We start from the raw sequence: 24,111 nt of genomic DNA on the forward strand, positions 1-24,111 counted from the left end.
GCCCGGATGTGGACTCTAGCCAGCGCGCCGCAAAACGTCGTTGTCGCGGCAATGACTCGCAGCGCCATCTGCTGCAAACGGAGGCTGACGGTGGCATGCGTGTCAATAAACATTGCTCGTGCGCGGCCGTCGTCGACGTTGGGAGAAAAGACGCTGAAGATTTCCTATTTTCTTTCTTTCTTTCTTTCTTTCTTTCTTTCTTTTTCTTTATTATTTCGTGTCGCAAATGGACGGGGCGAATTGTTGACAGTGACGACGGACGAAGTGCGGCAACCCCTAGACCGCCGATGGACGTCGTAAGGAACGCAATGGCGGTATCTGCGCGCGATGCGTGCTTTTACCGTAAACGCGAATGGATCTGAGGCCTCGAGGTCTGCAGACCTCGACCCTAACTCTGTAGAGAATGGCAAAAACGCGATGCTTTGCGACACAGTGTGGGAGCTCGTCTTACGTTCGAAAGACTTCTCTTGGACATAAATGCCCGTATTCAGACAACGCTCTTATGCTGGCATTGTTTGTAATAGCAAATTTCAACCAATTCTGATGCTGTGCATGATATTAAAAAAGGCGGCTGGCCAACAGCAAGAATAACTTACGAATGGAAAAGCTTGGTAAACTTGGCTCAATATTTCTTGATCCCATATAGTTCCCTTTTTTTTTTTGTATTGGCGACAGGACTTCAGGCGACAAATATTTTGCTTTCGGTTATAAATGACAAAGAAAAATGGACGACGACGTAACCCCGACGGTGGAATGACGACAACTGTGTGACGATAATAACATGGCGACACTGGAATCACTACGACAAAATGACGACCATGGAACGATCACGGTGGCGTGGCGCCGACTGTATGACGTCGATGCGATGATGACATGGAGTAGCAGAACGGCGATGATGTTAAGACGATGACATGCATGGCGACCACGCGATGGCAACGCTGGAGTGACGACAAAGGCATGACGACGACGGCCTGACTGCAACGTGATGGCGATGGTAACGATGGCGACGCAGTGACTACAATGGCATGACAATGACGGAATGACGATGGCAGTATGACGACGACGGTTCGAAGATAGAGAGAGATGAATAGAGGACAGGAAAGGCAGGGAGCTTAGCCATCAGAAGCACGTCCGGTTTGCTACCCTGCACTGGGGGAAAGGGTATGAAGACGAATAGAGAGAGAGCGAGAGAGCGCAGTTTCGTGAACATCTGAAAGTTCGCACCGAGTCTACACACGGTCGCCAAGACCTGTCGAATTGAGCTACTTCAACAATGCTTTCGCGGCTTTCTGTGCCGTCGACCCGTACGGCCATGGTTCAAGGATCTTCATTGCCGAAAATGGTCTAGAGTCCAAGTGGTTCATTGCTATCCGGAGAGTTTCGCGCGCGACGTCTTACTGGGGACAGAGACATATATAGGATGTGTTAAATCGTTTCTATAGTTCCACAGGAGTCGCACATTGGCGTGTCCCCCACGGCGACGTGATAACGACACGACATGACAACACAGTGACAGCTACAGAGTGAAGATGGTGGAAGGATGGCGATGACATCACAACGAAGGAACGATGACAATGGCCCGAAAGTTGATGAAATGACGACGACGGAATGACGAGGACGACGTCACAGCGACGGCATGTTGGAGTTGCAGTTCACGTCCGCGTTTGCGTGCATCACCTGCCGCAGCGGGCCGCCTTGATTTATCCGGCGTTTGTTCACACTATATGTCCGGTGCCAGCCAATCGTGCAAGGCTGTAGCCAGCAGCCGGCAGGGATCACAACTGCATGATGACGACGGCGTGATGACCGCATTACTTTCAGTTTGACCCACGCATTCGTCAAGAGCTATTCGACAAGACAGCAGCCAACAGCAGAAGCAGCAGGAAATTCGAAGGAAGAGGCAAAGAAAGTTTCGATTTAAAAGGACTACGGCGTCACGGACAGGTATTTATTGACTACGTGTTCCTGCTGATCTCGTGAGCCACTGTAGACTGAGTGTTCACGAAAATGAAACTCAGAATAACCGCTTCTTTCCCAGTGGTCCTGCAACATCTTCAGTATACTATATGCACAGTCCCCGTAAATTACAAATATGTGGTCCCTGACTGCCGACGGTCTTGGGCTGGGATTCAGCGAGGCCCTTTTGTCGAACAGCGGGCAACCACGCAAGCGTGACCTTGTTTCCGCCATGACCGTTTCGGGGGCCGCAGCTAAGATGAGCAGCGCCCCGCGCTCTTAATGCGGGGGTCCGCCGCATGGTTACCTCCTCGCAGAAAGGGATGCCGCACCCTCTGTCTGGTAAGTAAGTGGCGCCGATCACGAAATCGGCACCCATTTAAATGCAGAGTGGCCCGGCGACGATCAGTATGCGCGCGCCATTACTTGTTGACATAAACGCGCTCCGGCACTTACGGCGCGCTCGGCCCCCCGTGTGCCGTATTCACGCGGCTAGAAGCCGCGCCCGCGGCTTTGCAGCTGTGTTGGTAGCGCGGCGCCGAACTTTGAAAATATTTGATACGATAGCACTGCGCAGGACACACTCACCGGCTTTCCTCGTTCACGGAAAGTAAGCCGGCCGGTCTTGCAGACGGTGTATATCGTAAGCTTGGGCGGGCCTTACCAGATGCACAGCGCACGATATGTGTTTACGCAAGGGTCTTCATGTGGTCTGTGTGTAACTAAATGTTACCTGTAGAAGGATCGACATTTGGGCGAGTTGGTGCTGGTTGAACATCTTGAAGGGGCAACGAAAGATGACGAAGACAGAAGGCAGGAACATACAGGACAGCGCTGTCCGTGTTTCCGCTGTTCAGTACTGTCCAGTGTGTTCCTCTCTTCGTCATCTTACGTTGCCCCTTCAAGATTAATGTTATCTGTTGCTTGTGGTTTCGGAGTGGCTTGATAACATAGAGTTTCATACGATTGCTAAAGGGAACTGCGGGGCTAGTATCTCCGGAGCTGCAAGCAGGGCGGTTCAGCCAGCATGGGCTATACCTGGAATAGGCTAAACTTCGTCCTTCTGGCTTTAAACGGCTTCGCGACTTTGCAAGGTGATCGTATTTAACAAAGTACTGCGTTAGAAATAGTTAAACAAACATCATCAAAATTGTCCGACCGCAGGATTCGAACACAGGATGCTTGAATTTGCATGAATTTACCGTTGATGAACATCTCGATTGAGGTGCAGTTTTCGTGGCCTCTAAGAAAATGGGGGTGCACTTAAATGTGACTGCCTTCCAATTCACCATTCAAGCTACTGCTCCTAAGGCATTATTAAAAAGGTTAATTAATAATTCTTAATTAGTCTACTGAAGCTCACGTTATTAGGGGCAAACTATGTCCGCCTCGCCTAGGAACCCATCTGCAAAAACGCCATGTTCGCTGTGCTTGCAATCTTTTTATATAAAAAAAAAATCTGTGTTGTCCAAAAAGAAGACCACGCTACACAGTTATACAGTCGAAATGGTGTAGTTAGCCCTACCCGCAATTCACGAGAACGCGACGCTCTTTCAACGGTTCAAACGCCGGATAGCCGCACATGGTTTCTGTTTCTCAAGCGCACGTTGACGAGTCGAGCTCCAGCAACAGTATTATCGATACAAACAACGGCGCAGGCGATCGTCAGTTTACCGGCGATGTGTTCCACCATTTGGTGATCCGCATCTTGACAAGTTCTTGTCTACCACCCTCTCACCAACTCCAAGATGTGCATCGTATAAGCTGCGGGTACTGTCGGCGAACCAAAGCGATCCGTCCCTATTGTGGCCATAGTTGAGGTACGTGACTAAGCAGATGGCTAAGTGGACAGCCGTCATCTTAAGTCTCGTTCCGATCCTCGCAATTAGCCGGCAAACAAGAGGACAGCTTTGCGAAGGCAGCATTGAAGTAAAGAACGATGCAGGCTACTTTGCCATCTACACAATATGGTGGCTTGGAAAGTTGACGGGAAGGTCGCCTGGCGCTCGTGAAAACGCAGTCACGCTTTTCTGTGCGCTTAATGTAAGTTACGAGTGTTCTTTTTTTATTTTTTCATGGATTCACAGGTCCACGGATGAAACAACAACAACAAACAAAAGCTTTAGAAAAATAGCGATATTATGTGCTTTCTTTTTTCAGCTCTATATTGTCGACGCGAGGTGGTGTCAAGTAGAGGAAACGGCTTTTAGCTGCGTTCCGCACCTGAAATCCGCACCTGAAAGCACCTGAAGCTCGAAGCTTTCTTTTTGGCTGTCAACGTAGACTGTCCCCAACGCTGGCCAGAATTGGAACACACCCTATAACAGGAACCCAGAAAGGACCGCTCCTTCATTGTCCGCCTCTGATGATCTTCCGCGCTGTACTCCCACTAAAAAATTTTTTTTTAATTATGGGGCTTTACGTGCCAAAACCACTTTCTGATTATGAGGCACGCCGTAGTGGAGGACTCCGGAAATTTCGACCACCTGAGGTTCTTTAACGTGCACCTAAATCTAAGTACACGGGTATTTTCGCATTTCGCCCCCATCGAAATGCGGCCGCCGTGGCCGGGATTCGATCCCGCGACATTGTGCTCAGCAGCCCGCCCGCTAACGGACGGTTAACGGAAACATCAATGACTGACAACGGGCGAGTCCCCCCTACACTTCTCTGGGCTATGCACAGCCACGGCTGTCATTTCTGATTGGCTGACAGCAGCCATAGCCCTTCGCTGCTTTGCATGGAGTTGGTGGAAAGAAGCATCTTCTCTCTGAAGTTCCTCTTCTTCAGCGAACAATTCGTGGCGGGAATGATCGGTCAGCTGACTGCCTGTTGTCCATTGGACAGTTGTATGCTGCTGCTTAAATTACTTCTCACCTCTCTCTTTTTCATTTCCCGTTGTATTGCCTAATTAGCCATTTTTTGTATTCAATCTCTCTTGATATATTGTGTATTTTTATTTATTTTCACTGACAAATAGTTTCAATGACGTAATATTTTATTGTTGCGTCGATTTTTGGCGCTTGCATGTAGCAATTAGTAATGTTGACTTCTGTTAGCATTATTATTATTTTCACTATTCCCGTTTATTGCTGTATCGTCCTTTGTATATCGCCCATCTCGCTTGGGTCATAAATTTCTATAAATAAATAAATAATAGGCGCGGAAAACTCTAAAACGCTAGAAATGCTAAATCAGGTGTTTTTTATTTTATTAATGAAGTATAGTTTTCAACACACTAGCTGTTTTTCGTTGACTTCGTGGTAAAAAGAATAATATTAGAAGAAAAAACGAAGGTTGAAGTTTCGTTTCATGAATTCTTGCGATATGCCAGTATGCGACGTCACGGTTTTGGAAGACCTCTCGTTCTTTACGTATTCGGGCCGCCGCGGCACCGCAGAATGCTTTTGCAACTTGTGAAGTTCTGTTTTCCGTTGGCTCACAACATTACGATGCATATAACCCACCGGTAAGGAGGTAACCATACTCCACAGAAGGCGCCGTACAAATCTGTGACGTCACGGCAAATGGGCGCAGAAACTTTAACGCGGCGTCGCCACGTGTCCTTCGTTTTTGTGTCTTTTCTAGAAAAACTTGTAGAGCCTCTCACCAGGATAGGCGCTGACTTTTATCATCCTATTGCGAAATAATAATTGACTAATTCTGCTCAAATTATTTTCATCCTTGGTGTCCATACATAACCTTGTACTGCCTGCCGTATAGCAACGTTAAGAGGCAGACGAAAAAATACAAAAGAAACAAAACACATACACTTACTTAAACGTTTGTGTTTGCGTCCATTGTTAGCTACATATGCGCGCGTATGCAAGCAACGCATGCGAATTATTACAAAGCACTCGCACTGCAGAATCAGTGACGTGGCGGATAAGAAAACGAAATGGACATCCGAACGCGTCGAATAGGGCCGGTATGCGGCGAAGCGGCTGCAGTTCCAGGGACAAGCTATACCGCAATTTTCGTACGCCGTTCTGTATACCTCGTCGGTGATATTGTGGCCCACCGATCGTTAGGAGTACACGGTGCGCAGATAACACGGACGTTGCAGCCGCCCACGTTACACGATCGCTCGACGCGGTCCCGTCGCAGTAATTGAAAGTCGGCGGAGGAGCCCTGCATTTGTTTGCGCGCGCGCTGCTTATACTGTGCGTTGCTCATTAGCATATACGTATATGCAAATGCGTGTGTAGAACGTTCCTCGATCGTGGCCGGAAAACAAAACACGATTGAACGCAGGAAATGCGTAGAGAGACACGTCGTTCTGCAAGGGATAACAATTTGGCCACCCATACACACGCGGCCGTCGACCCCTGTCATTGAAGGGTTATACAGTGACACTGGACCGGAATACATGTTAAATCAGTGCACTAAATATAATTAGGATAGCTTTTTTTTTTATCATTCGGCAACGCGTTATCTGCGCTAGCAGACATCATAAACTGCGTGTAATTACCGATCAAATGCTTAAAGGACTTTATACAAAGAGAAATATTAAGTTAAACTGTATTAACAATTTACGCTTTCGAGCAATAGCAAAGCTACCGCTCTTGCCGATGATATTAGGCTTGGCTCTCCGTGGAGCTTCCCGAGCGCGATCGAAGTGCAAAGCTTGAGTAAGCGTCGCAGGGTTGAAATCAAGCGTGCTTTAAATCGACATGTGCGCGCGCGCTCGATCTGCAGTCATTCAAGCACGTTTGTATAAGTGTCCGTGCACCAGGGACAGAACTGTCCTTGCCGATAGCGCTTTCGACACACTTATAGAATAATTAAAGGAAGAGAGATTTAAAAAAATGAATTAGCACTTTTTCCCCGCTCAGCCCCTCTTCGAAGAAATATACTCTCAGCATTGTGAAAATCCGATTAGCAGATATATGCTATACAGTCTATAGATTATACGGGTAGTTTCACGACATCCGCAAGGAATGTCTCTTTCTCGCCGATCGTGGTGGTTCAGTGTATTTGACACACCCCGCATACCGATCACGAGGTTGCGGGTTCGGTTGCTGGCCTCGACGGCAGCATTCTGCTAAATGCCAAATTAAAAAAAAAGACGTTGCTCGCGTAATACGCTTTAATACAGGGCCCACCACTATATGCGGCCTCTATTGTAGCCCTGGCTGCGTTGCTTCGGGACATTAGAGAAACCTCAATCAATCGTTTAGGGCCTGTTTACGCTCGAGCCGCCCATCGCCGCAAGCCGCACCACACACGTGCGGTCGCGCGAAAAATTGCACATATCGAACACTTGTGCACAAATTTCCGTTCACACTGTGTACGCAGTGTAAACCGTGCACATTGTGCACCGAAATTCATGCAGAAGTGTTCGGCATGTGCAATTTTCCGCGCGACCGCACGAGTGCGGTGCGGCTTGCGGCGATGGGCGGCTCGAGCGTAAACAGGCCCTTACATCGCCTTCTCTGTAAGAGTTCAACAGCAAAAGGATGCGACGACGAGCTGCTTGGTTCATCCGTAAGTGGAAGAGGCAAACTATGCAGCGCAAAATACCATGTGCCCGCAACCGCGAAAGCTTTAAAAGTAGGGCATCCGAAAGGGGGGGGGGGGGATGAAGGCAGGGAGGGAAGAGAGAGAGAGGAAAAGGACAAGGCGGGGCGGACAAGGCGGGGAGGTTAACCAGGACTGAGCCCGGTTCGCTACCCTGCACTAGGAGGAGGGGAAAAGCGTAGGAAGAGGTCAAGAGAAGAAGAGCAGCGGGCAAATAATTGTATTAACAGGCATACAGCTCGTTCGTTCAACCATTCACTGCTCACTTCCCTCCGTGACCGCTACCACTGCGCTCCTAAACTTGCGGCAAAGTGACGAAGCCACGGAGAAATTCTTTTACCGTTTCCATGCTCCGAAAACAGTTGCGGTCGAGAGCATGTACAAGACAGACAGAGAACAGAAAGGGAAAACTGACAGGGGGGCGGGGGGGGTGGGTTAAATGTTAAAGCGTCCTGTTCGCTATACCTATACGCTGGGTGAATGGAAAAGGGCAATAGAAAGAGTCGATGAATTCGTGTACGCGCGAATTGGCTGTACTACGCGGACGGCCTCACGTAGCCCAGTCGCCCTCGGGTGGACATCAAAGAGACACACTAAAATAGTTTACACGGACGTACCATTCGTTAAAACCTCTACTTTCGTTAATGTAGCGGTGACACGTTTATTGCAAGAGGAAATCAAGGTCAAAGTTCAATTTTACGAATTTTGCGCCGCAACATTTGAGCCTGAACGTCAGTGCGACGTCACGGATTTCCATGTATATTTTCGTATTCGATCCGTCACGGCTCCTTAAATGTTCTCGAAACTCGCAGAATTCATTCTTTAGCTCTTTTACAAAGCAACGTGGTCCACCTTTACCGATAAAAACGTTAACTATGCCCAAGCCGTCAAATATTTATTACGTCACGGCAAGGTGGTGCGGGAAACTCACGGTGGCATCACCACCTGTGTCTCGTTTTGCGTCTTTTGTGGCCTGCCGGGCATATTCTCTACGTGACATTTTTGGTATTGTGGAATGTTGATATACTAGCGCCACTGAAATTATGTTTTCTCTTTAGCGTTCCTAAAGCACTTAAATGCCTTCACAGCCTTTGTGGTATTTCAGTATTCCAATAGCGTCTGCACAAACAGTGGAAGATCGTAACCTAGCATGCAACAGCGTTGGAGGGATTGTGAATTTATGCCACGATCTTTCCACTTCGACGCTTCTTATGCTCGCTGTAAGCCGTGTCACTGTTCCCGAGGTTCAATTCATGTCAAACAAGCGCGATGACCTAATTATCTCCAACAGTGACATAATGCCTGTAGCATGTTGTGTACAAATGCTTCTAAAGCTAACTGTATAGTTATCCATTTCCTGAATGAAGAAGACAAGAAAAAAATAGACATCACGCAGACACGTAAACGTCGTGCCAATAGGATTATAACAACAATCATTATTTTTAGGCGTGATAGTCGACTCTCACCTAAATTTTCACGGTCACATTACATCAGTTTGAAGCAAAGTTTCTTTCGGGATAACAGCCTAGCTCAAAGCCAGGGCATACTTTCAATGTTTAGAGTACCACTGTGGTATAGAAAGTTGCACAGAGTACCCTTAATCTATTGCATTATATCCTGTATAAATTCATACACCATTCACACCTGACCCTTGTATATGGGCTATAAGAGTAAGCAGTTGCGACCCTCAATTTTCCTCGCCAAGGCTATTATAGTTTTTTCCTATTTTCTGTCAACATCTTGCCACGTCCCAGACTACATCTCTGGAGCATCAATGTATTATTTTTTTTAACTTTATTTCCGCCTAGTTACTTTAAACATGCATCTTGCTTATCTTTTTTTTTTAATTGCAGCAGAACTGTAGACGGTGTGCACTGAGCTGTTGTGATCGCCATCTTGGTGCAGTGGCACGTCGAGAAGCTGCGTAAACGACAATACAGATAATACGCAGCGACAAATCAACAACAGGGATAATCCTGCGAAAAAACGGTCACCGCCAAAAAGCAAAGCACTGTGTACGCGTGATAATATAGTGCACTGACGTCATCTTGGCCGCCATGTTCGAGTATACTGTAGTAGGATGCGAAGCTGTGTCCGCGACGTCAAGTGAGAGCTATAAACAGGCTTAACGTGAAATACAATCTCTCTTTTCTTCTCTTTCATTTTTTGCCAAGCATAAATACTAACTATGATACACAAACTGCACTATTTCTTTTTTCGTCGTATCATTTTGAAATTTCTTATATGCTGATATTGAACATGCTGCATCTATAGAGCTCTTTACAAGAAAATTTAAATCGTTTTTATTTGATGTATCTTTATATATATGTATATATCCGAACGTGGGGTGCACACGTCGACAGCAGTGCACTACCTGACGATATTGCTTTGGCTCCTTGGCCTGCGCAGACAACACGTCATTTATTACAAAGGCAGCTCTACAGCCTTTTAACAAGCCACTGGGCTCGACGCACGGCTTTAGAAATGTCGCAACGTTGTGGACTTCTGCATATACGCACGCCCTTCTCCTATCATCGTCATCACCATTTATTATTCCTTGCCCTCCCCGTCCTTTTTTACCCAAGTGCAGTGTAGCAGACCAGAACAGGCTACAGATCAGGCCGCTCTCTCCGGCTTTCTGTAACTAAACTCTCTCTCTCTCTCTCTCTGTCTCTCTCTGTGCAATCGCACTTTGATTACAGGATCGTTCCGCATACGGTTCTTGAACATTACCTCCTACTGTGCATTTCATTTGTGCCTTATGCTTCATGCAATCTTGCAAGGTGCCGCCATGGTAAATATACACACGGTGCGAGGAATCGGCATGACCGAAAGGCTCAGCGCTCTTGTTACATATGAGCGTGTCATTGGCTGCAATAGAGCGCGTCGAAATTTCACCCCTGTGGTCACCCCGCAATTTGTAATAATTTCTTTTTTTCGTTGTCACTGACCTACTGCCCTTCTGTTTACAGAGCTTATTTACAGCGCAGCCCAGTAAACGAAAGTAGTTGTTCCGCACGGCCTTCTACACGCCTTCCGCACGCGTGCGGGCGCATAGAAAACTGTGCAGGTGCGCAGATTTCGGTTTACACTGCCCGTGCGGACTCAGTGTGAACGGAAATTTGTGCACCTGTGTGCGCGACCTGTGCAGTTTTCCACACGTCCCGCAGGCGTGCGGGCGGCGTGCGGAAGGCCGTGCAGGTTGAGCGTAAGCCGGCTCTAAATCACGCATACGGGAGCCAAGGGCTACACACCCCTCAGGAGAAGATTTGTCTTCGACTCGGACTTCTCTCGCTCCACGATAGGATTCTTTGTCAAGAAGGGGACTTTTCGTCATCCTCTCGGTGAAATGAGTCTTTCAAGCATACTGTGACGTATACCTACCTACCTGGCAGCAGCTGCGTAAGGCTCTCTACATCACGTTTTTTTTTTCCCCCACGCAATGCAATATAGGCAACGTCTTGGGACACTACACGTTCACTACGCCGACGTAGATACGGTACATAAAGAGATACACGCTCTTTCCCACCCTCCCAGCATTCTTTTTTTTCTTTTTTTTTTTTACGTGTAGCACGTATATGGTGGCTATAGCTCTTGGGAGCGCGCGGTTATCAGCTACTGAACAGTATATACGCCGGGCGGGCCCCATTGCCGCACGTGCAAAACACCAGTCTGCGTGCAGCCTAGCACCGATGAGGGAGGGGATGGTGCACCGACTTTATTGCGCACGCACGTAGTACACTTGCATATGCGCTGGCCCTGTCTTTAGAGCCGGGGACCGGCGATCTTGCGTCTATAAATCTCGGCTCTGTTCGAGGGATCGGCCGGCTGCCGTGTGATCAAGCGCCGGCTCGACCGTTATTATACGCGCTCAAGATCTGCGCACTCTGGGCCGACAATTGCGTGCAACACTACGAAGGCTGTGGAAACTGCTGTCGTGCCTTATAACACAGGCGGAAAGAAGAAGCCTACAGAGTTTCGTCTGCAGGCGGGGTTGGCAGAAGTGCTTCCTGAATTCCGCACGTCTGCTTTTGGCTTGTTAATAGTGGTCACTATAGTTAGAATAACATGGTTGTATACTTAACTCGCTGAGTATAATGGATGATAGCAGATGACCGGTATCCTCTAGAGGTCAGCGTCGATATGGGTGGGATCCTGCTGATCCTTCGGCTGACCACGACACTTTAAACGTAAAATCAAAACTCGGTTGCGCGGATGCACATTCATTTCAGTTCGCCGTCGTCGCTCCGTGGACATAATAAATTGAAACCGAAGCGGCTGAGGTCGGTGATGAGTACCGCTACAGATCGCCGCTGGTTCAATTTGTTTACGCGTCGAGGAGTTCCACTCGGCGGTCATCGCGTGGAACTGTTTCGTGGCGCGCGTAGTACTGCAGTAGCGCCGGTTTGAGCGTGCGCTTGGTTGAGCTGCTGCACCGAACTTGAGAGCCGGAGCTCGGAGATAAACGCGCGTTAACCGGCTCGTAAGGAACCAACCCCCACTGAGCTACGTTCTCACCTCTCGAAGTGTGCGTAGGTCGGAAGGCTTTATGGGCGTTGCGGACGACGGTTTCGCTTCTCTCCGGCTCGCAGTAAACAGGCAGCCGCCGATGGTTTTCAATGACCCCTTCGATCGTCTGCTTCTGCTGCTGCAGGCGATCACGTATGGTACACTTCTGGAACGATGGGCGGTCCGGTTTGGCCGGCCGAGTTATGACGCGCACCCGTTTTAGCTATCCAGCCAGAATTGTTTGTTTTCGTTTGTACGTGGTGACGGGTGCTCGTTAAGTTTTCTTAGCAAACCAGTAGTTTTGACGACGAATCATTGCCCCTCTTGCTCAACACCGACACTGCTTCGGGTTCGCAGCAGACTTGCACACCCACCTAGAAGCAGACGACAAGGCGGCAACGCGTACTAATTACCGCCGCCCGCGGAATATGGGGCGGAGGCAATTAATTGCTGCGCCCTCGGCTGCCTGCTTTTCTACTTTTTGTTTTCTTTTCCTCGCATTCAGCATAACGTGGCGATGCAATCAAGCGGCATATCTATTGCCTATGCGAGGCGAATCGATTGGTCATGCCATGTGACTTATATATCGTGCCTTGTTCACGATATGCAGCTATAGACAACGTGCTAAGGCAATCTCCACGCCAAATGTGGAATCGGCTTCATAGACTGTTCCAACCGATCATAAGCACTGGTTCAGGGACTCTTTCCTCGCCGTCTCATGCATGCTAATGCACCGCATTCATGGTTGCAACGTTTACGTGACTTCAACTATACAAGATGCAAGACTGTAACAGATTCATATTGCTGGACTTGGAAATGACAGGCGATTAGTCATTCATAGCATCTGATAAATACTGCCGGCCCATTTAAAGAAAAAAAAAGATTATGAGAAAAAGCGACAGCCCCTGAACGAGTCGGAATCACTACTACACCTTGCCCCACCTCACCACCTAACTATTGCGCGCTGACGTTTAGCGTGGTACAGTGCAATATATAGTTAAGTGCGTATAGTGGAAGACGAGGAGTGTAGTTTCTTGGTCATAGCGGTAAGGGTACAGTCAGCCACCTCGTTTTCGTTTTACTCTAAACAGGTTTGTTTACAAGAAAAGAGAGAAACATCATTCGTAGATGTATGCCAGTCGCACCTTTCGGCAGCCCTGTAGAGGTATAATCTTGCCGCCGCCCGAAATTCACCCAAGACTTTGCAGTTTATCACACTATTGCACCCTCCGTGATATCCGACGCCATGCTTCTGCATATGACGCCGGCTCTACCGCCGCCGGCGTCAGGCTTATAACCTACCGGGGCTCCGTAGGCTGCGTTCTGGGTGCTGATATTTCTTTTTGGGTTGAGATTGTCTTCTTTCGTACACATATACTATTTCTATTTTATGTGATGCTGTGATTTACCTTGCGGCCATGAAATATGCTAAAGCTGTGTTATTTTACTTGCAGTCAATCTTGTGTTTTGTTCTCACGTTATTTTATTTTAATTTCTAGGTACTACTTTATCGACCTGCTTTGTACTTTTCCTTGTATTTTTTATCATAAGTGCTTTTGTACGGGAGGTCCCGATACCGTCATTGACTATGAGATTCTGTATATACTAAGTACCTGTAACATTACTGAACCTTTAATAATAAACATTCTGATACCAGCCACGCCACCGCACAAGAACCGTTGGCGGAACTACACTTAACAGCTTCGCTATATAAAATATATGTTGTTATAAATGGCACAATTCCACTTCTTGGTGTGCATATATATGGAGAGGACAATAATGGTGAGACGAATCGTAGCCGTCAGCTATAGTTAGTTAACAAATTATTAATCGAGAGTTTAGAGATATTCAGTCCCAAAGTGTGCGATAAAGGGCATTGGCTTTTCAGCCATTCTTGTGCTTAAAGAAATAACGCTTTGTTCAAAAAAGTGGGCGAAACAACGTTACATCTTCTTACCGGAGTTTGAAGGCACATACCTTGAGAGCGGCGCAATCCCCAGGATTTGTTCCTAATAGACGTGCCTACCGAATTTACGCGTCTACAATTAGTAAATTGCAATACGTAAGGTAAATAATTAAAAAGTGAATTGGTGAATTATTGTTAATTAGTGAATTAAGAATTTCGATTTCTCGTGCAGGTAATTTCCGCCTCTTCGAGTTACGCAGCTCAATGACTATATAGTTGTACTATCTGCTATAGGCAGGAGGAGGAGGAGGAATAAACTTTTATTTTCGGAACAGTATCCCGTGGTAAGCCCCGGTTATACTCTCGGTGGGAGGTCTCCTCATTCCGGGAACCCTCAGCCTTCGCTGCCTCCTTGGCCCTGGCGACAAGGCGTCGTTGTTGTTCCAGGTCTTCGGAGACGAGCTTGGCCTCTCACGTTTCAATGAGGTCTTCGCTTTCTCGTCTGGCATTACAACAGTTTCTCGGTGAAGGCAATGCGTCTTTGTCTATATGCCATGGACATTCAGGCTAGGCAACTTTTAAATATTCCGTAAGTTCAAAAAAAAAAGAAGAATAAAAAACATTTGGTACGTCAGCGATGTGCCTGATTAACACGCGAAAATAAATCAATATCTAAATCTTTCAAAATGGCCTTGATTATCTGCCGTACCCCCTAACCCCCCCCCCCCCCCCCCCTTCCTGCTCTTCCCCCCTAAAGATGTCTTACTACGGCCCTGTGACTGAGCATATAATGGGTCAGTGCGCCGATATATTGGTGACATATATAAAATAAATTGGTATGAGATATATTCGTCAAATAAATATTATATAAACAATCTAAAAAGCACTGAAATTTTCTAAATACGACAAAGTTTTATTTAAATAAATTGTAGCGTTTTACGTGCCAAACCACGATCTCATTATGAAGCACGCCGTGGTGTGGGATGAAGATTGACCAACTGGGCTTGTTTAACACGCACCCAGTGAACGGTACACGAGCTCTTTATTGCGATAGAAATTATATGGACACTGGAGGCGCATTTCTGCCGTCGCCGTGAGGTTCCGTATAAAGTCCAAGGGCGATAAGATCGTCGCTGCGCGCCGTATGCTGCATGTGCGCGTTGAAGGCGTACTTTTGAGCCCCTCGGATTGCAAAAATAACCTAAATAAAAATGAGGGAAACCCGCACCACCAAGGTATAGCAGGTTTAAGCCAATCAAAATTAAATGAAGAGGGGTAGAAGCCCAAAATGTAATTTGAGGAAAAGCCAATTGTTGAAAAAAAAAAACGAGGTAAGCCGACAGAAAATCGAGGCACGATCTCGCGCACGAAAGGGAGGAAAGCGGGGAAGAAAGCGCGCCGTCTACCGTCACGGGCAAGGCTCCGGGGCGAGGGTAGGCAGGGGGTGGGCGCGTTCTACTCGGGGCCGCTGTATGTTAAAAGCCATCTGCGACGTGTACAGACTAAAGTACAGGCTAGTCCGCCGCGCGCTGTGTTCTCGCGGCTTCGTTCGCGTTGTTGCGAGCGGCACCACGAAGGTCAACTCGCTCGCTGCTGCTGCCGGCGCGGTTACTCACTCCAGCGTTTTGACAGCGAGTTTCCGCGGTCATCGAGTGAGACGTGTTCATGTTTGCTTGTGAGCGCTGGACACCATGCTTGTTGATTTAGTTAGTACGCCAATGTTTACGACTCTATACGGCCGATAAAGCTACTATCCTTGCTTCGTATATAGGTGTTCACGAATTTGCTATCGCAATCGATGCTTCACCTTTCCGGCGGAACTGCGACTTTTTTCCCCTCAATCCGCACTCATAGGGATGTGGCCGCCACCGGGATCGAGCCCTCGACCTTGAGACTAGCAAGCGCACCGCCATAGCCACTGAGTTACCGAGGCCTGTATAATCTACACGACAGAATAGGATCTTGAAGGCGAACTTGAAAACGCCGCGCATGTTTCCGCGATGACGCTGCACCGCGAGCGTTATTTTAGCCGCAGCGTCCACGGAATGACGGAACCCGAGGTATACTATACGCGCGCGCAGAGAACGGCAGCGTGGGAGCCGGAGCCAGCGCGTATATACGTGTCACGAGGTCGTATACCGAAATAAAGCCGGGCCGTTCGCAGGCGTTCGTGCTGCCAGAATACTTCGCCAGCCGCGCAAGCGATACACGGCGCACGCCTGCCGCGTGCGCAACACTCGAAACCTGGAGGCCCGCCAGTCGCTCAACTGGCGCGTTCGATGGACGACTGCGATAAGACATCGCGACATGCAAAGAAAACGTCCGTGTCCCGGGCATTGGGGGCACCTCAAAGATCCCCAGGGGGTCAAAATTAATCCGCAGTCTCCCATATTGCACGGCGCGCCTCATAATCAGATCGTGGTTTTGGCAGGTAAAACACCAGAGTTCAATTCCATTCTGCGGGACCTGCGCGCATGCGCGGTATACCCCCCGCTACACTTCCCTATGGGCGCCCTCCGGGACACGGCACTGATCGACGCCCGGTGAGGTTATTAAATACAGGAGTGTTGTATGATGGTAGACAGATGAAATGCGAGAACAAGGATTTACAGAGTGTATGTAACAGGTGTTACAAGCGGTGAAACTCGAGAGCACGAGCTCGGAACTGGCATATATTCGGGTCGCCAAAGAGGGCGTACACGTATAGCCATAGGCCCCGCACTGAGCGCACAAACCGAAATCGTGCCGCTCTTGCATCGAATTGGCGAACGCGGAAATGAAAGATCGCGTTCTATAGTTAGCCTTAAATCTATTAGTTGACCACGACAGTTGCGGCAAAAACACGGTATGAGGACAGCAGCTGATGATGATGTGTTGGTAGGCACCATACCCGCCATCTCTCTTGGCTTTTTTTTTTTTTTTTGACGGAGGGTACTGTATACTGTACCTGTATACTGCATACTGTACTGTACTGTACTGTAAACTGAAACGTTCTATTTTCGTTACGCGCATTACATTCGATCACGATAGAACGACAGTGTAAGGAAACGGCATTCTCAATATCCTTCGCAGTTTCGCGCTGCTCTCGTGTGAACGGCTTTCTTTTCTTTTTCAGTAGTCATATATTTTATTCGCGGAAATTAATTTATCTATTCCCACGAGAAGCGAGCAGTATGGATCGATAAAGAGTGATGGGACTGGTTGAAACAACACTGGTGCTAATTTTGCTTTCTAATCCGGACAGATGTCACCAGTTATTAGCGACGAGTTAAAGGGACACTAACGAGAATGTCCCACGCTGCGTTATAGCGAGTTACGCCAACGGAATGTGGCAAAACTTATTCTTACCGTGAGTGGGACACGCTTGGTGGGTATACGCCGTAGAACACGGGAAAAAAGAAACAAAGCTTAAAGGCGCGTGGCTCACGGCCCCACTGAATTTCCCTCGCAACGGCTTCTCGTGACGTCACAGATTTCGGCAGGTGTTCCTTCGATTGTGTTCTACGATATATGGGTAAGCAGTGATCAACTGCCCCATTACCATTTTAAAGAAACCAAATACTAAAGCCTAGCGAGATTTGAGAACTTCGGCTGTGCCAGAGCAGCCACCCAAATACCAGTCCACACTTTCCAACCTTGTGGCATCACGCTGACGTGTCGGTGCTCAAGTTTGGGCACAAAGCTACAAGAAAAAAAATGAATAGTAAAGCAGCGCGAAAGACATGGACGAATGGGAAGACTCTAGACACACAGAGGCGCTGACTATAACTACGTCACTTTATTTGCTTAAACGTGCGTTTACCTATTCGTAATGTCCAGCCAACTATCCCCCCAACTGTGGCCTTCCTTTCCCCCTCTAAATGTATACGTCTTGAAGAAAAGGAATGAAAGGTAAAATAAAAAAAGAGAGAGAAAAGGTTTCGAAAGAGTACTTTACCACTTTAAAGTCATTTTGTATTTCTCTTTACTGTACCTTTAAGCATGCTTCACTTGAGTAGCAGTGCGCATGGCAGCATAAACTCGAAGCCGACCATGTTGTGCGTAAACGCGTTGGGCGCCGTTGGACTAGCCATCACAGAACGTGAGCGGAAACGGGCGGCTTCTCTCGAAGATATGGAGATACGTGTGCATTCTGCCATAAATTTCCAGCAAATAAATATGCGGACTTTGCAACGGATCACCGCTTCTTGCAAACCGCCCGGACGACACGCCGCGCGAAAAAGTGTTTCTCTCCGTAAACGCGCAGCGTCGCAATTTCCAGGGCACTGCGCAGAAAGCCACGAAGCCTTCCTGGGAGCTCACAGAGGAAGGCCTTCGCAAGGCAGCGCGCCCCCGTACCTTCAATGTAAGCTGTGAGCCGAAGAAGCAAGCCACAGGTCTGCGGCTTGTCGATCGTCACGCCCGGTGTTGTCGGCATCACCGAAGCCGCTGGCTACGCGGGCGAGCAAATGTTATTGTACACACGCACGTGCCCCACCGAGAGGCCCTCGGTGGCGAGGTATACCGCATCGACGCGGATTTAACCAGCCCGGGGCATACCGAGCACCGAGAAACGTATTACGACGTTCGTATTTGGCGCCGGCAAATAGAAGTGTCCAACGTGAGTGCTGACGAACCACTCCTCTTTGAAATATTTAATTGTGGGGTAGAAGACAAATCGCAGCGATATATATATATATATATATATATATATATATATATATATATATATATATATATATATATATATATATATTATTTAACCGCATTCACGAAACAGGGCCCGTCTATGAAAGGCACGAACGCGCACGATATACACGCGGAATACGAATTTCGTTATTACGCGAAAAAATATCCCAACGATCTCTATAGTTTTACCTCACGCTGTATTGCGTCAGCCGGCGCCACGCATCCTATAGCCTTGCAAATTAAATTAAATTTTAGGGTTTTACGTGCCAAAACCACGATCTCATTATAAGGAACGCCGTGGGACTCTTGACTATATGCACCTTGGGCTCTCTAATATTTAAAAAAAAGATACATATGTACGCAAGCGTTTTTTGCGTTTCGTCCCCATCGCCATGCGACCACCGCGGCCGGACTCGATCCCCTGACCCCGAACTCGGCAGCTGACGCCATATCCACTGAGCTATACCGTGGCGGGATCCTTGCAAATCGTATCGCATCATTTATGCCTCGGCGCTCTTCGGCTGGTTTTCCCTTCCCTCGGGACCCGCTCTGTAACAGACTCCACCGGTTATCCGTACTGTACGCATTAATGGCCCGCGCAGCTCCAGTTCTTCCTCCTCATCGCAGCTATATATCACGCATATTTGCTCTGTATACACCCATGCTCCTCTCTTGCCCCTGCCTTTCCTGTCCTTGCGCTCTCTCTCTCTCTCTCTCCTAACCTTACGGCCCTCATTCTATAGGTTACAGCGCTCGTTCTGTTGCTTCAGCTTCCTTTCGAGTTGCCTTGTTACCCGCCACGTTTTGGCCCTGTAGGCGTGGTGGTATAGCATACAAGCAGAACGCACTGATCACGTATGCCTTAATGATGGCGGCTAAATCCGCGCTGATACGGTACACAGAGAGGCGTGCGAGCGATATGCCGCTACACGTGGGGGGCGCGCCTGCGCGATCGGGGCGGGCGCCTTCGAGATGGATTCGCGCACTTCCGTCAGAAAGCGCCCGTCTATTGCGTCACTATATAGAGAGAGCACCACGGCCGCCTCCCCACTGCACGCGCCTGAGTTTTCTTGAGCTCACCCCTTAGCGATGTGTTCGCCTCAGCTCCTGCGCGTACATAAACACGCTGTTATCCTCAGTCCAACGGTCTCGGAGGCGCCGATATCTCGATCGAGGCCCGAGTTCCGTGAAGCATACCTGCGCCCTTGAGAACTATATACGTTGAGGAACGGCGCGATTAACAGAGATAGCGCAACAACGCCGGATGCTATGGTGAAGAATAGTTATATATGGTTTTATTTCTGGACATGGTTTCGGCCTTCTTGTCTGGGTGTTTGTGGTTGGACGGGAAGGGTCGGAGGAGTGTTCTGATATATATATATATATATATATATATATATATATATATATATATATATATATATATATATATATATATATATATATATATACATATAAATATATAGCAAACTACTCTGCACTGGGGGAAGGGGAAGACGAAGACGGAAAGGAACAAGAACCAGACGGGTGACGATGATAACCGAAGCGAGAGGCGAAACACATAGCGGGAAAGTCTGCTCACAGACCGTAGCAGCCCAGATCCGTACTTCATAAAAAAGCCCGGTACGTAAGGCCTGGAAGGCCTGAAATCTAGATAGGTATTCAGTCACACCAAGGACCCACCCTGTGTGACATTCTCTGACAAGGGCTGTATGTCGAAGCGGGCAAGAGCACCTGCAGATCAGCCTCTGTCGATTTTCATGCACGAACCGAGGGCTGTCACATATAGCACACTGTCTGGAGGCTCTCAGTGCGTACGTCGCATTCAGGGAAAATCCTCCATGGTGAGTAGTGCTCTAGTCTATGGTAAACAATTATTTTGGCAGCTGCATGGCTGCCGGAATACCGTGCACTATGACACTCTACTGCCAGCATAATCCCATAAAACATCGAGTTTGAAAAGCGCCGATTGCGCACTAGTCGTCACGTTCGCTCAGTAGCGAACCAGTAGTTCTTTATAGCAAAAATTGTTTCTAGTTCAGAGTTGGCAGACCAGCTCTGGGCCGTCCGGCAAGCCAAAGATGCCGCCCGAGTCCAAGGACTTGGAGCCGCCACCTGAGGCCACCACAACGAAACTGCCGGCCATTCATTAATAAAGTTTCTTCTCTCTCTCTCTCTCTCTAGTTTTTTTTGGTCGTGGGATGTTATGTTGCCAGTTTCCTTCGGTGCGGTAGAGAGATTAGCTCGCCTTATACTTAGCCTTGTGCCGTGTGTATACTTTGCGCCGTCATCAGCAAACGCAGCGCAAAGAGAAGCTTGTAGGAGGTTGGATTTATTTGTTATATAACGGAAGAGATTTATGGTTAGTTTACTAGCAGCAAAGAAGGCAGCGAGACAGTATATATAGCGCCTCTTTTCTTTTTTCGCTGGTTTTGCGCTACCATATATCATCATGTCTGCCCAGTAACTGACCCAGCAATGCGTTTTGATAGTGTGTACTTTCTCTGTGACGCTGGTGTAATGCTCCCTCGTTTTGCGCTGAGACTAAACGCACCGAAAGTCACGTAATTAAGAAGCTCTTGCCACGAGCCCAAGCTGCACACCGAGAAGACTGGCTGATTTATTGCTTGACAGGTCAGTCACTTGCTAGACTGACAGACTGATTGATTGGCGTGCTGGCCGCTAGACTGAACCAGATCAGTCGGTGACTCACACGAGCATTGTTGGCGAGACAAAAGTGATTGATTGATTGATTGATTGATTGATTGATTGATTGATTGATTGATTGATTGATTGATTGATTGATTGATTGATTGATTGATTGATTGATTGATTGATTGATTGATTGACGCGTTGGCGTAGTACCAAACCAGTCTGTGAACAGTTGCAATTGCTTTCCCGCAGCTCTCAGATGCCGGAGAGCGTCCGCGGCCAGCTGACGATGGAGAAGACGCCCAGCTACCTGGTGCGGGAGCGGGTGCCCGCCAGGGTGCGCGCCATGTCCCCGTCGGTGAAGCTGGTGCTGGTGCTGCGGGATCCGGTGACGCGCGCCGTCTCCGACTACACGCAGGCCTCGGCCAAGGGACGCGCCAGGCGTTCCTTCCTGCACTCGGTCACCGACAACCGCACCGGAACGGTATGGCCGGGTGCAACACGACACGTTCGTTGTGGCTTTTCTTTCTTCTTCGTCCAATTAATTCGTGCCAACCGCACTGCGGTGACGAAAAATGTGACACATGTAGTGCAAATACGCCGCAAGTTCGGCGCTCGTCGTTTTCTAACAACGTAGCTCGGCACGCATGTGTTGTGATTGCGACCTGACAGCTTCAACTGCAGAGTAACGGACGACGTTTGTCGCGCAGGTCGACCGCAGCAAGCCGCTGGTGCGCGTCGGCCTCTACGACGAGCACGTGTCCCGCTGGCTGGAGCACTTTCCCCTCTCCAGCTTCCACTTCGTCAGCGGCGAGAGGCTGGTGGCGCAGCCGGAGAGGGAGCTGGCCTCGCTGCAGCGCTTCCTGGGCCTGAGGCCGCCCTGGGTCGGGGCCCGGCAGCTGGTCTTCAACCGCACCAAGGGCTTCCCCTGCCTGCTCCGGGAGCCCGGCGCGACGCCCCACTGCCTGGACCCGTCCAAGGGCCGCCCCCACCCCAAGGTCGACCCCTCCCTGGAGAGGAGGCTGCGCGAGTTCTACGCGCCTCACAACCGGCGCCTTTACCGCGTCATCGGCAGGGATCTCGGATGGCCGCCTTGAAGTGCATTTGTGCGCATATGTTGAATGTGTGTCACGCGTGCTCGTAAAGAGGCAACTCTCTTAGAGTTGTTTGAAAGATGTGTAGTGCCTGGTAGTCCGTGGAACGACGACAGCGCTGGAGCCGCGATTGCTAAGTGCTCACTGACTCCTTGACTCGTTCGTGGTACCCCGAACCCAGAGTCGATGCCCGGTTTTACAGAGGCTCCCTCGAGAGCTCTGCGCACCTCACTACCGGTGCAGCTGTGCCGTATCGTCGGCAAGGATCGACTTCGGGTGGCCGCCTCGAAGTGCACTGCACCCGCGTCATGTGCGCTTATAAAGAAGCAACTCTTTTCAGATACTCAAGCTGTGTGTAGTGCCTCTTAGTACGCGGAACGAAATCAACGTTGGAACTGTGATCGTTCACCACAACTACCTCCGGTGGCTCCAGTTCTTGACCCATGCCAGAGTCGACCCTCGACATTAGGTGGACTCGACGTGCTCGACAGGCTCCCCCACGGGTCATGCGCATGCAGCTCTCAACCGGTGCCTGTAGCGGGCACCATCGGTAGGGACCTGGGATGACCGCCGTGAAGTGCGGTACGCGGCTATAGCTTATCCCACCGTGTTTCAGTGCGTCTCAACTGTGCTTGGTGCAGAATAACCAGTCCTCTTGAAATGTTATCGTGTTCTGTATAGATGCCTGGTTGTCCGCGGAAATACGTCTGCTCCGGAATCGTCGCTTTGACAGTGGCTTCCACTGGTCATGACTTTCGCAACACGGTGAAGGGAATCATCGACGCGCCTCCTGCATCTGCACGCGCAATTCACCAACGACGTCACCGACACAGACCCCGGCCGTAGCCGTCGTGAAATCTGCCGAAGCCAATCTCGCCATCCACAATACAGACAGTCACCTCGCTGCATGCCAGCGTGATGAACGCTGGACTACACGAGCGCGCGAGCGGGCGCGATATTTATATTTTAATTCAACAGCAACACTGGTGTCGCGTGTTCCGAGCATCATGAAGAAGCTGTCGGTTTAGCGAACGAAAGGTTTATCACAGGAAATCGCGGAGAGGCTACGTGTACGGACTGTGTTGCAGTGAAGTTCAAGTATGTTACCTTTCTTTCGATAAATATTACGGTTACGTGGGACGGCTGTACGAACTCTTTTGTGACACGTATGGCCCTGAACAGTGCGACGGAAATCTCTCCAGTACCGGTGATGGTCTCAAATAAGTAGCGACATATCTGCCTGAATTAATGTTGCAGCGTGTGTATGATACGTCACGTAAATCATATATTTTTGAGACGCCAGAATATCGCGTGTGCTTCTGTCAGCGTGCATGTGACAATAAAGCACCTTGAACGCAGCATTTCATTTGAGGGATTCTCGTGGTCCATTTCTGCTTTCCCTTTTCGTCCCCACTCTAAGAATCCATGCCGCGTAGCGCTAGAACTATGCAGCACGATCGGCAGCCTACCAAAGCAGTGGCTTCAGGGGCCAAATTTTAAAGTTAAGGTGTACATACGTTGTAAAAACTTCACCGACGGTTACGATACTCCCGATTGACTGCCACGGACAATCTCTCTCGTGTGGCGCGTTCTAAACGGAGCGAAGTGTGGCACGACTGCCTCGCTAATCGGGAGATTGCGAGAGACAGCGTGTGGGTGACGCGTGAATGCGATTCACAGCGGCCGCCGCAGACAGACCTGCGCTCACGCAGCACTTTGTCACCATACAGACGGCGCGTGCTACTCTGGCGCCATATCGTCGACATCGTCGCTGAACAGCCCGTCTTGCGCGGCACTACGCTTTTC

General features: G+C 49.0%; 1 protein-coding gene across 1 annotated transcript in view; it reads left to right on the forward strand.

The window, feature by feature from the left end:
- Positions 1-23,666, forward strand: part of LOC126538836 (heparan sulfate glucosamine 3-O-sulfotransferase 6-like) — a 119,846-nt gene extending 96,180 nt beyond the window's left edge. The window contains exons 3-4 of the mRNA XM_050185555.2: positions 21,464-21,695; positions 21,922-23,666. Coding sequence (XP_050041512.1) covers positions 21,464-21,695; positions 21,922-22,308 — 619 coding nt within the window. The 3' untranslated portion in view covers positions 22,309-23,666. The remainder of the gene's footprint in view (positions 1-21,463; positions 21,696-21,921) is intronic.
- The last annotated feature ends 445 nt before the right edge of the window (positions 23,667-24,111 follow it).

The sequence above is a fragment of the Dermacentor andersoni genome, chromosome 8, assembly GCF_023375885.2.
Source record: "Dermacentor andersoni chromosome 8, qqDerAnde1_hic_scaffold, whole genome shotgun sequence".
Lineage (NCBI taxonomy): Eukaryota > Metazoa > Arthropoda > Arachnida > Ixodida > Ixodidae > Dermacentor > Dermacentor andersoni.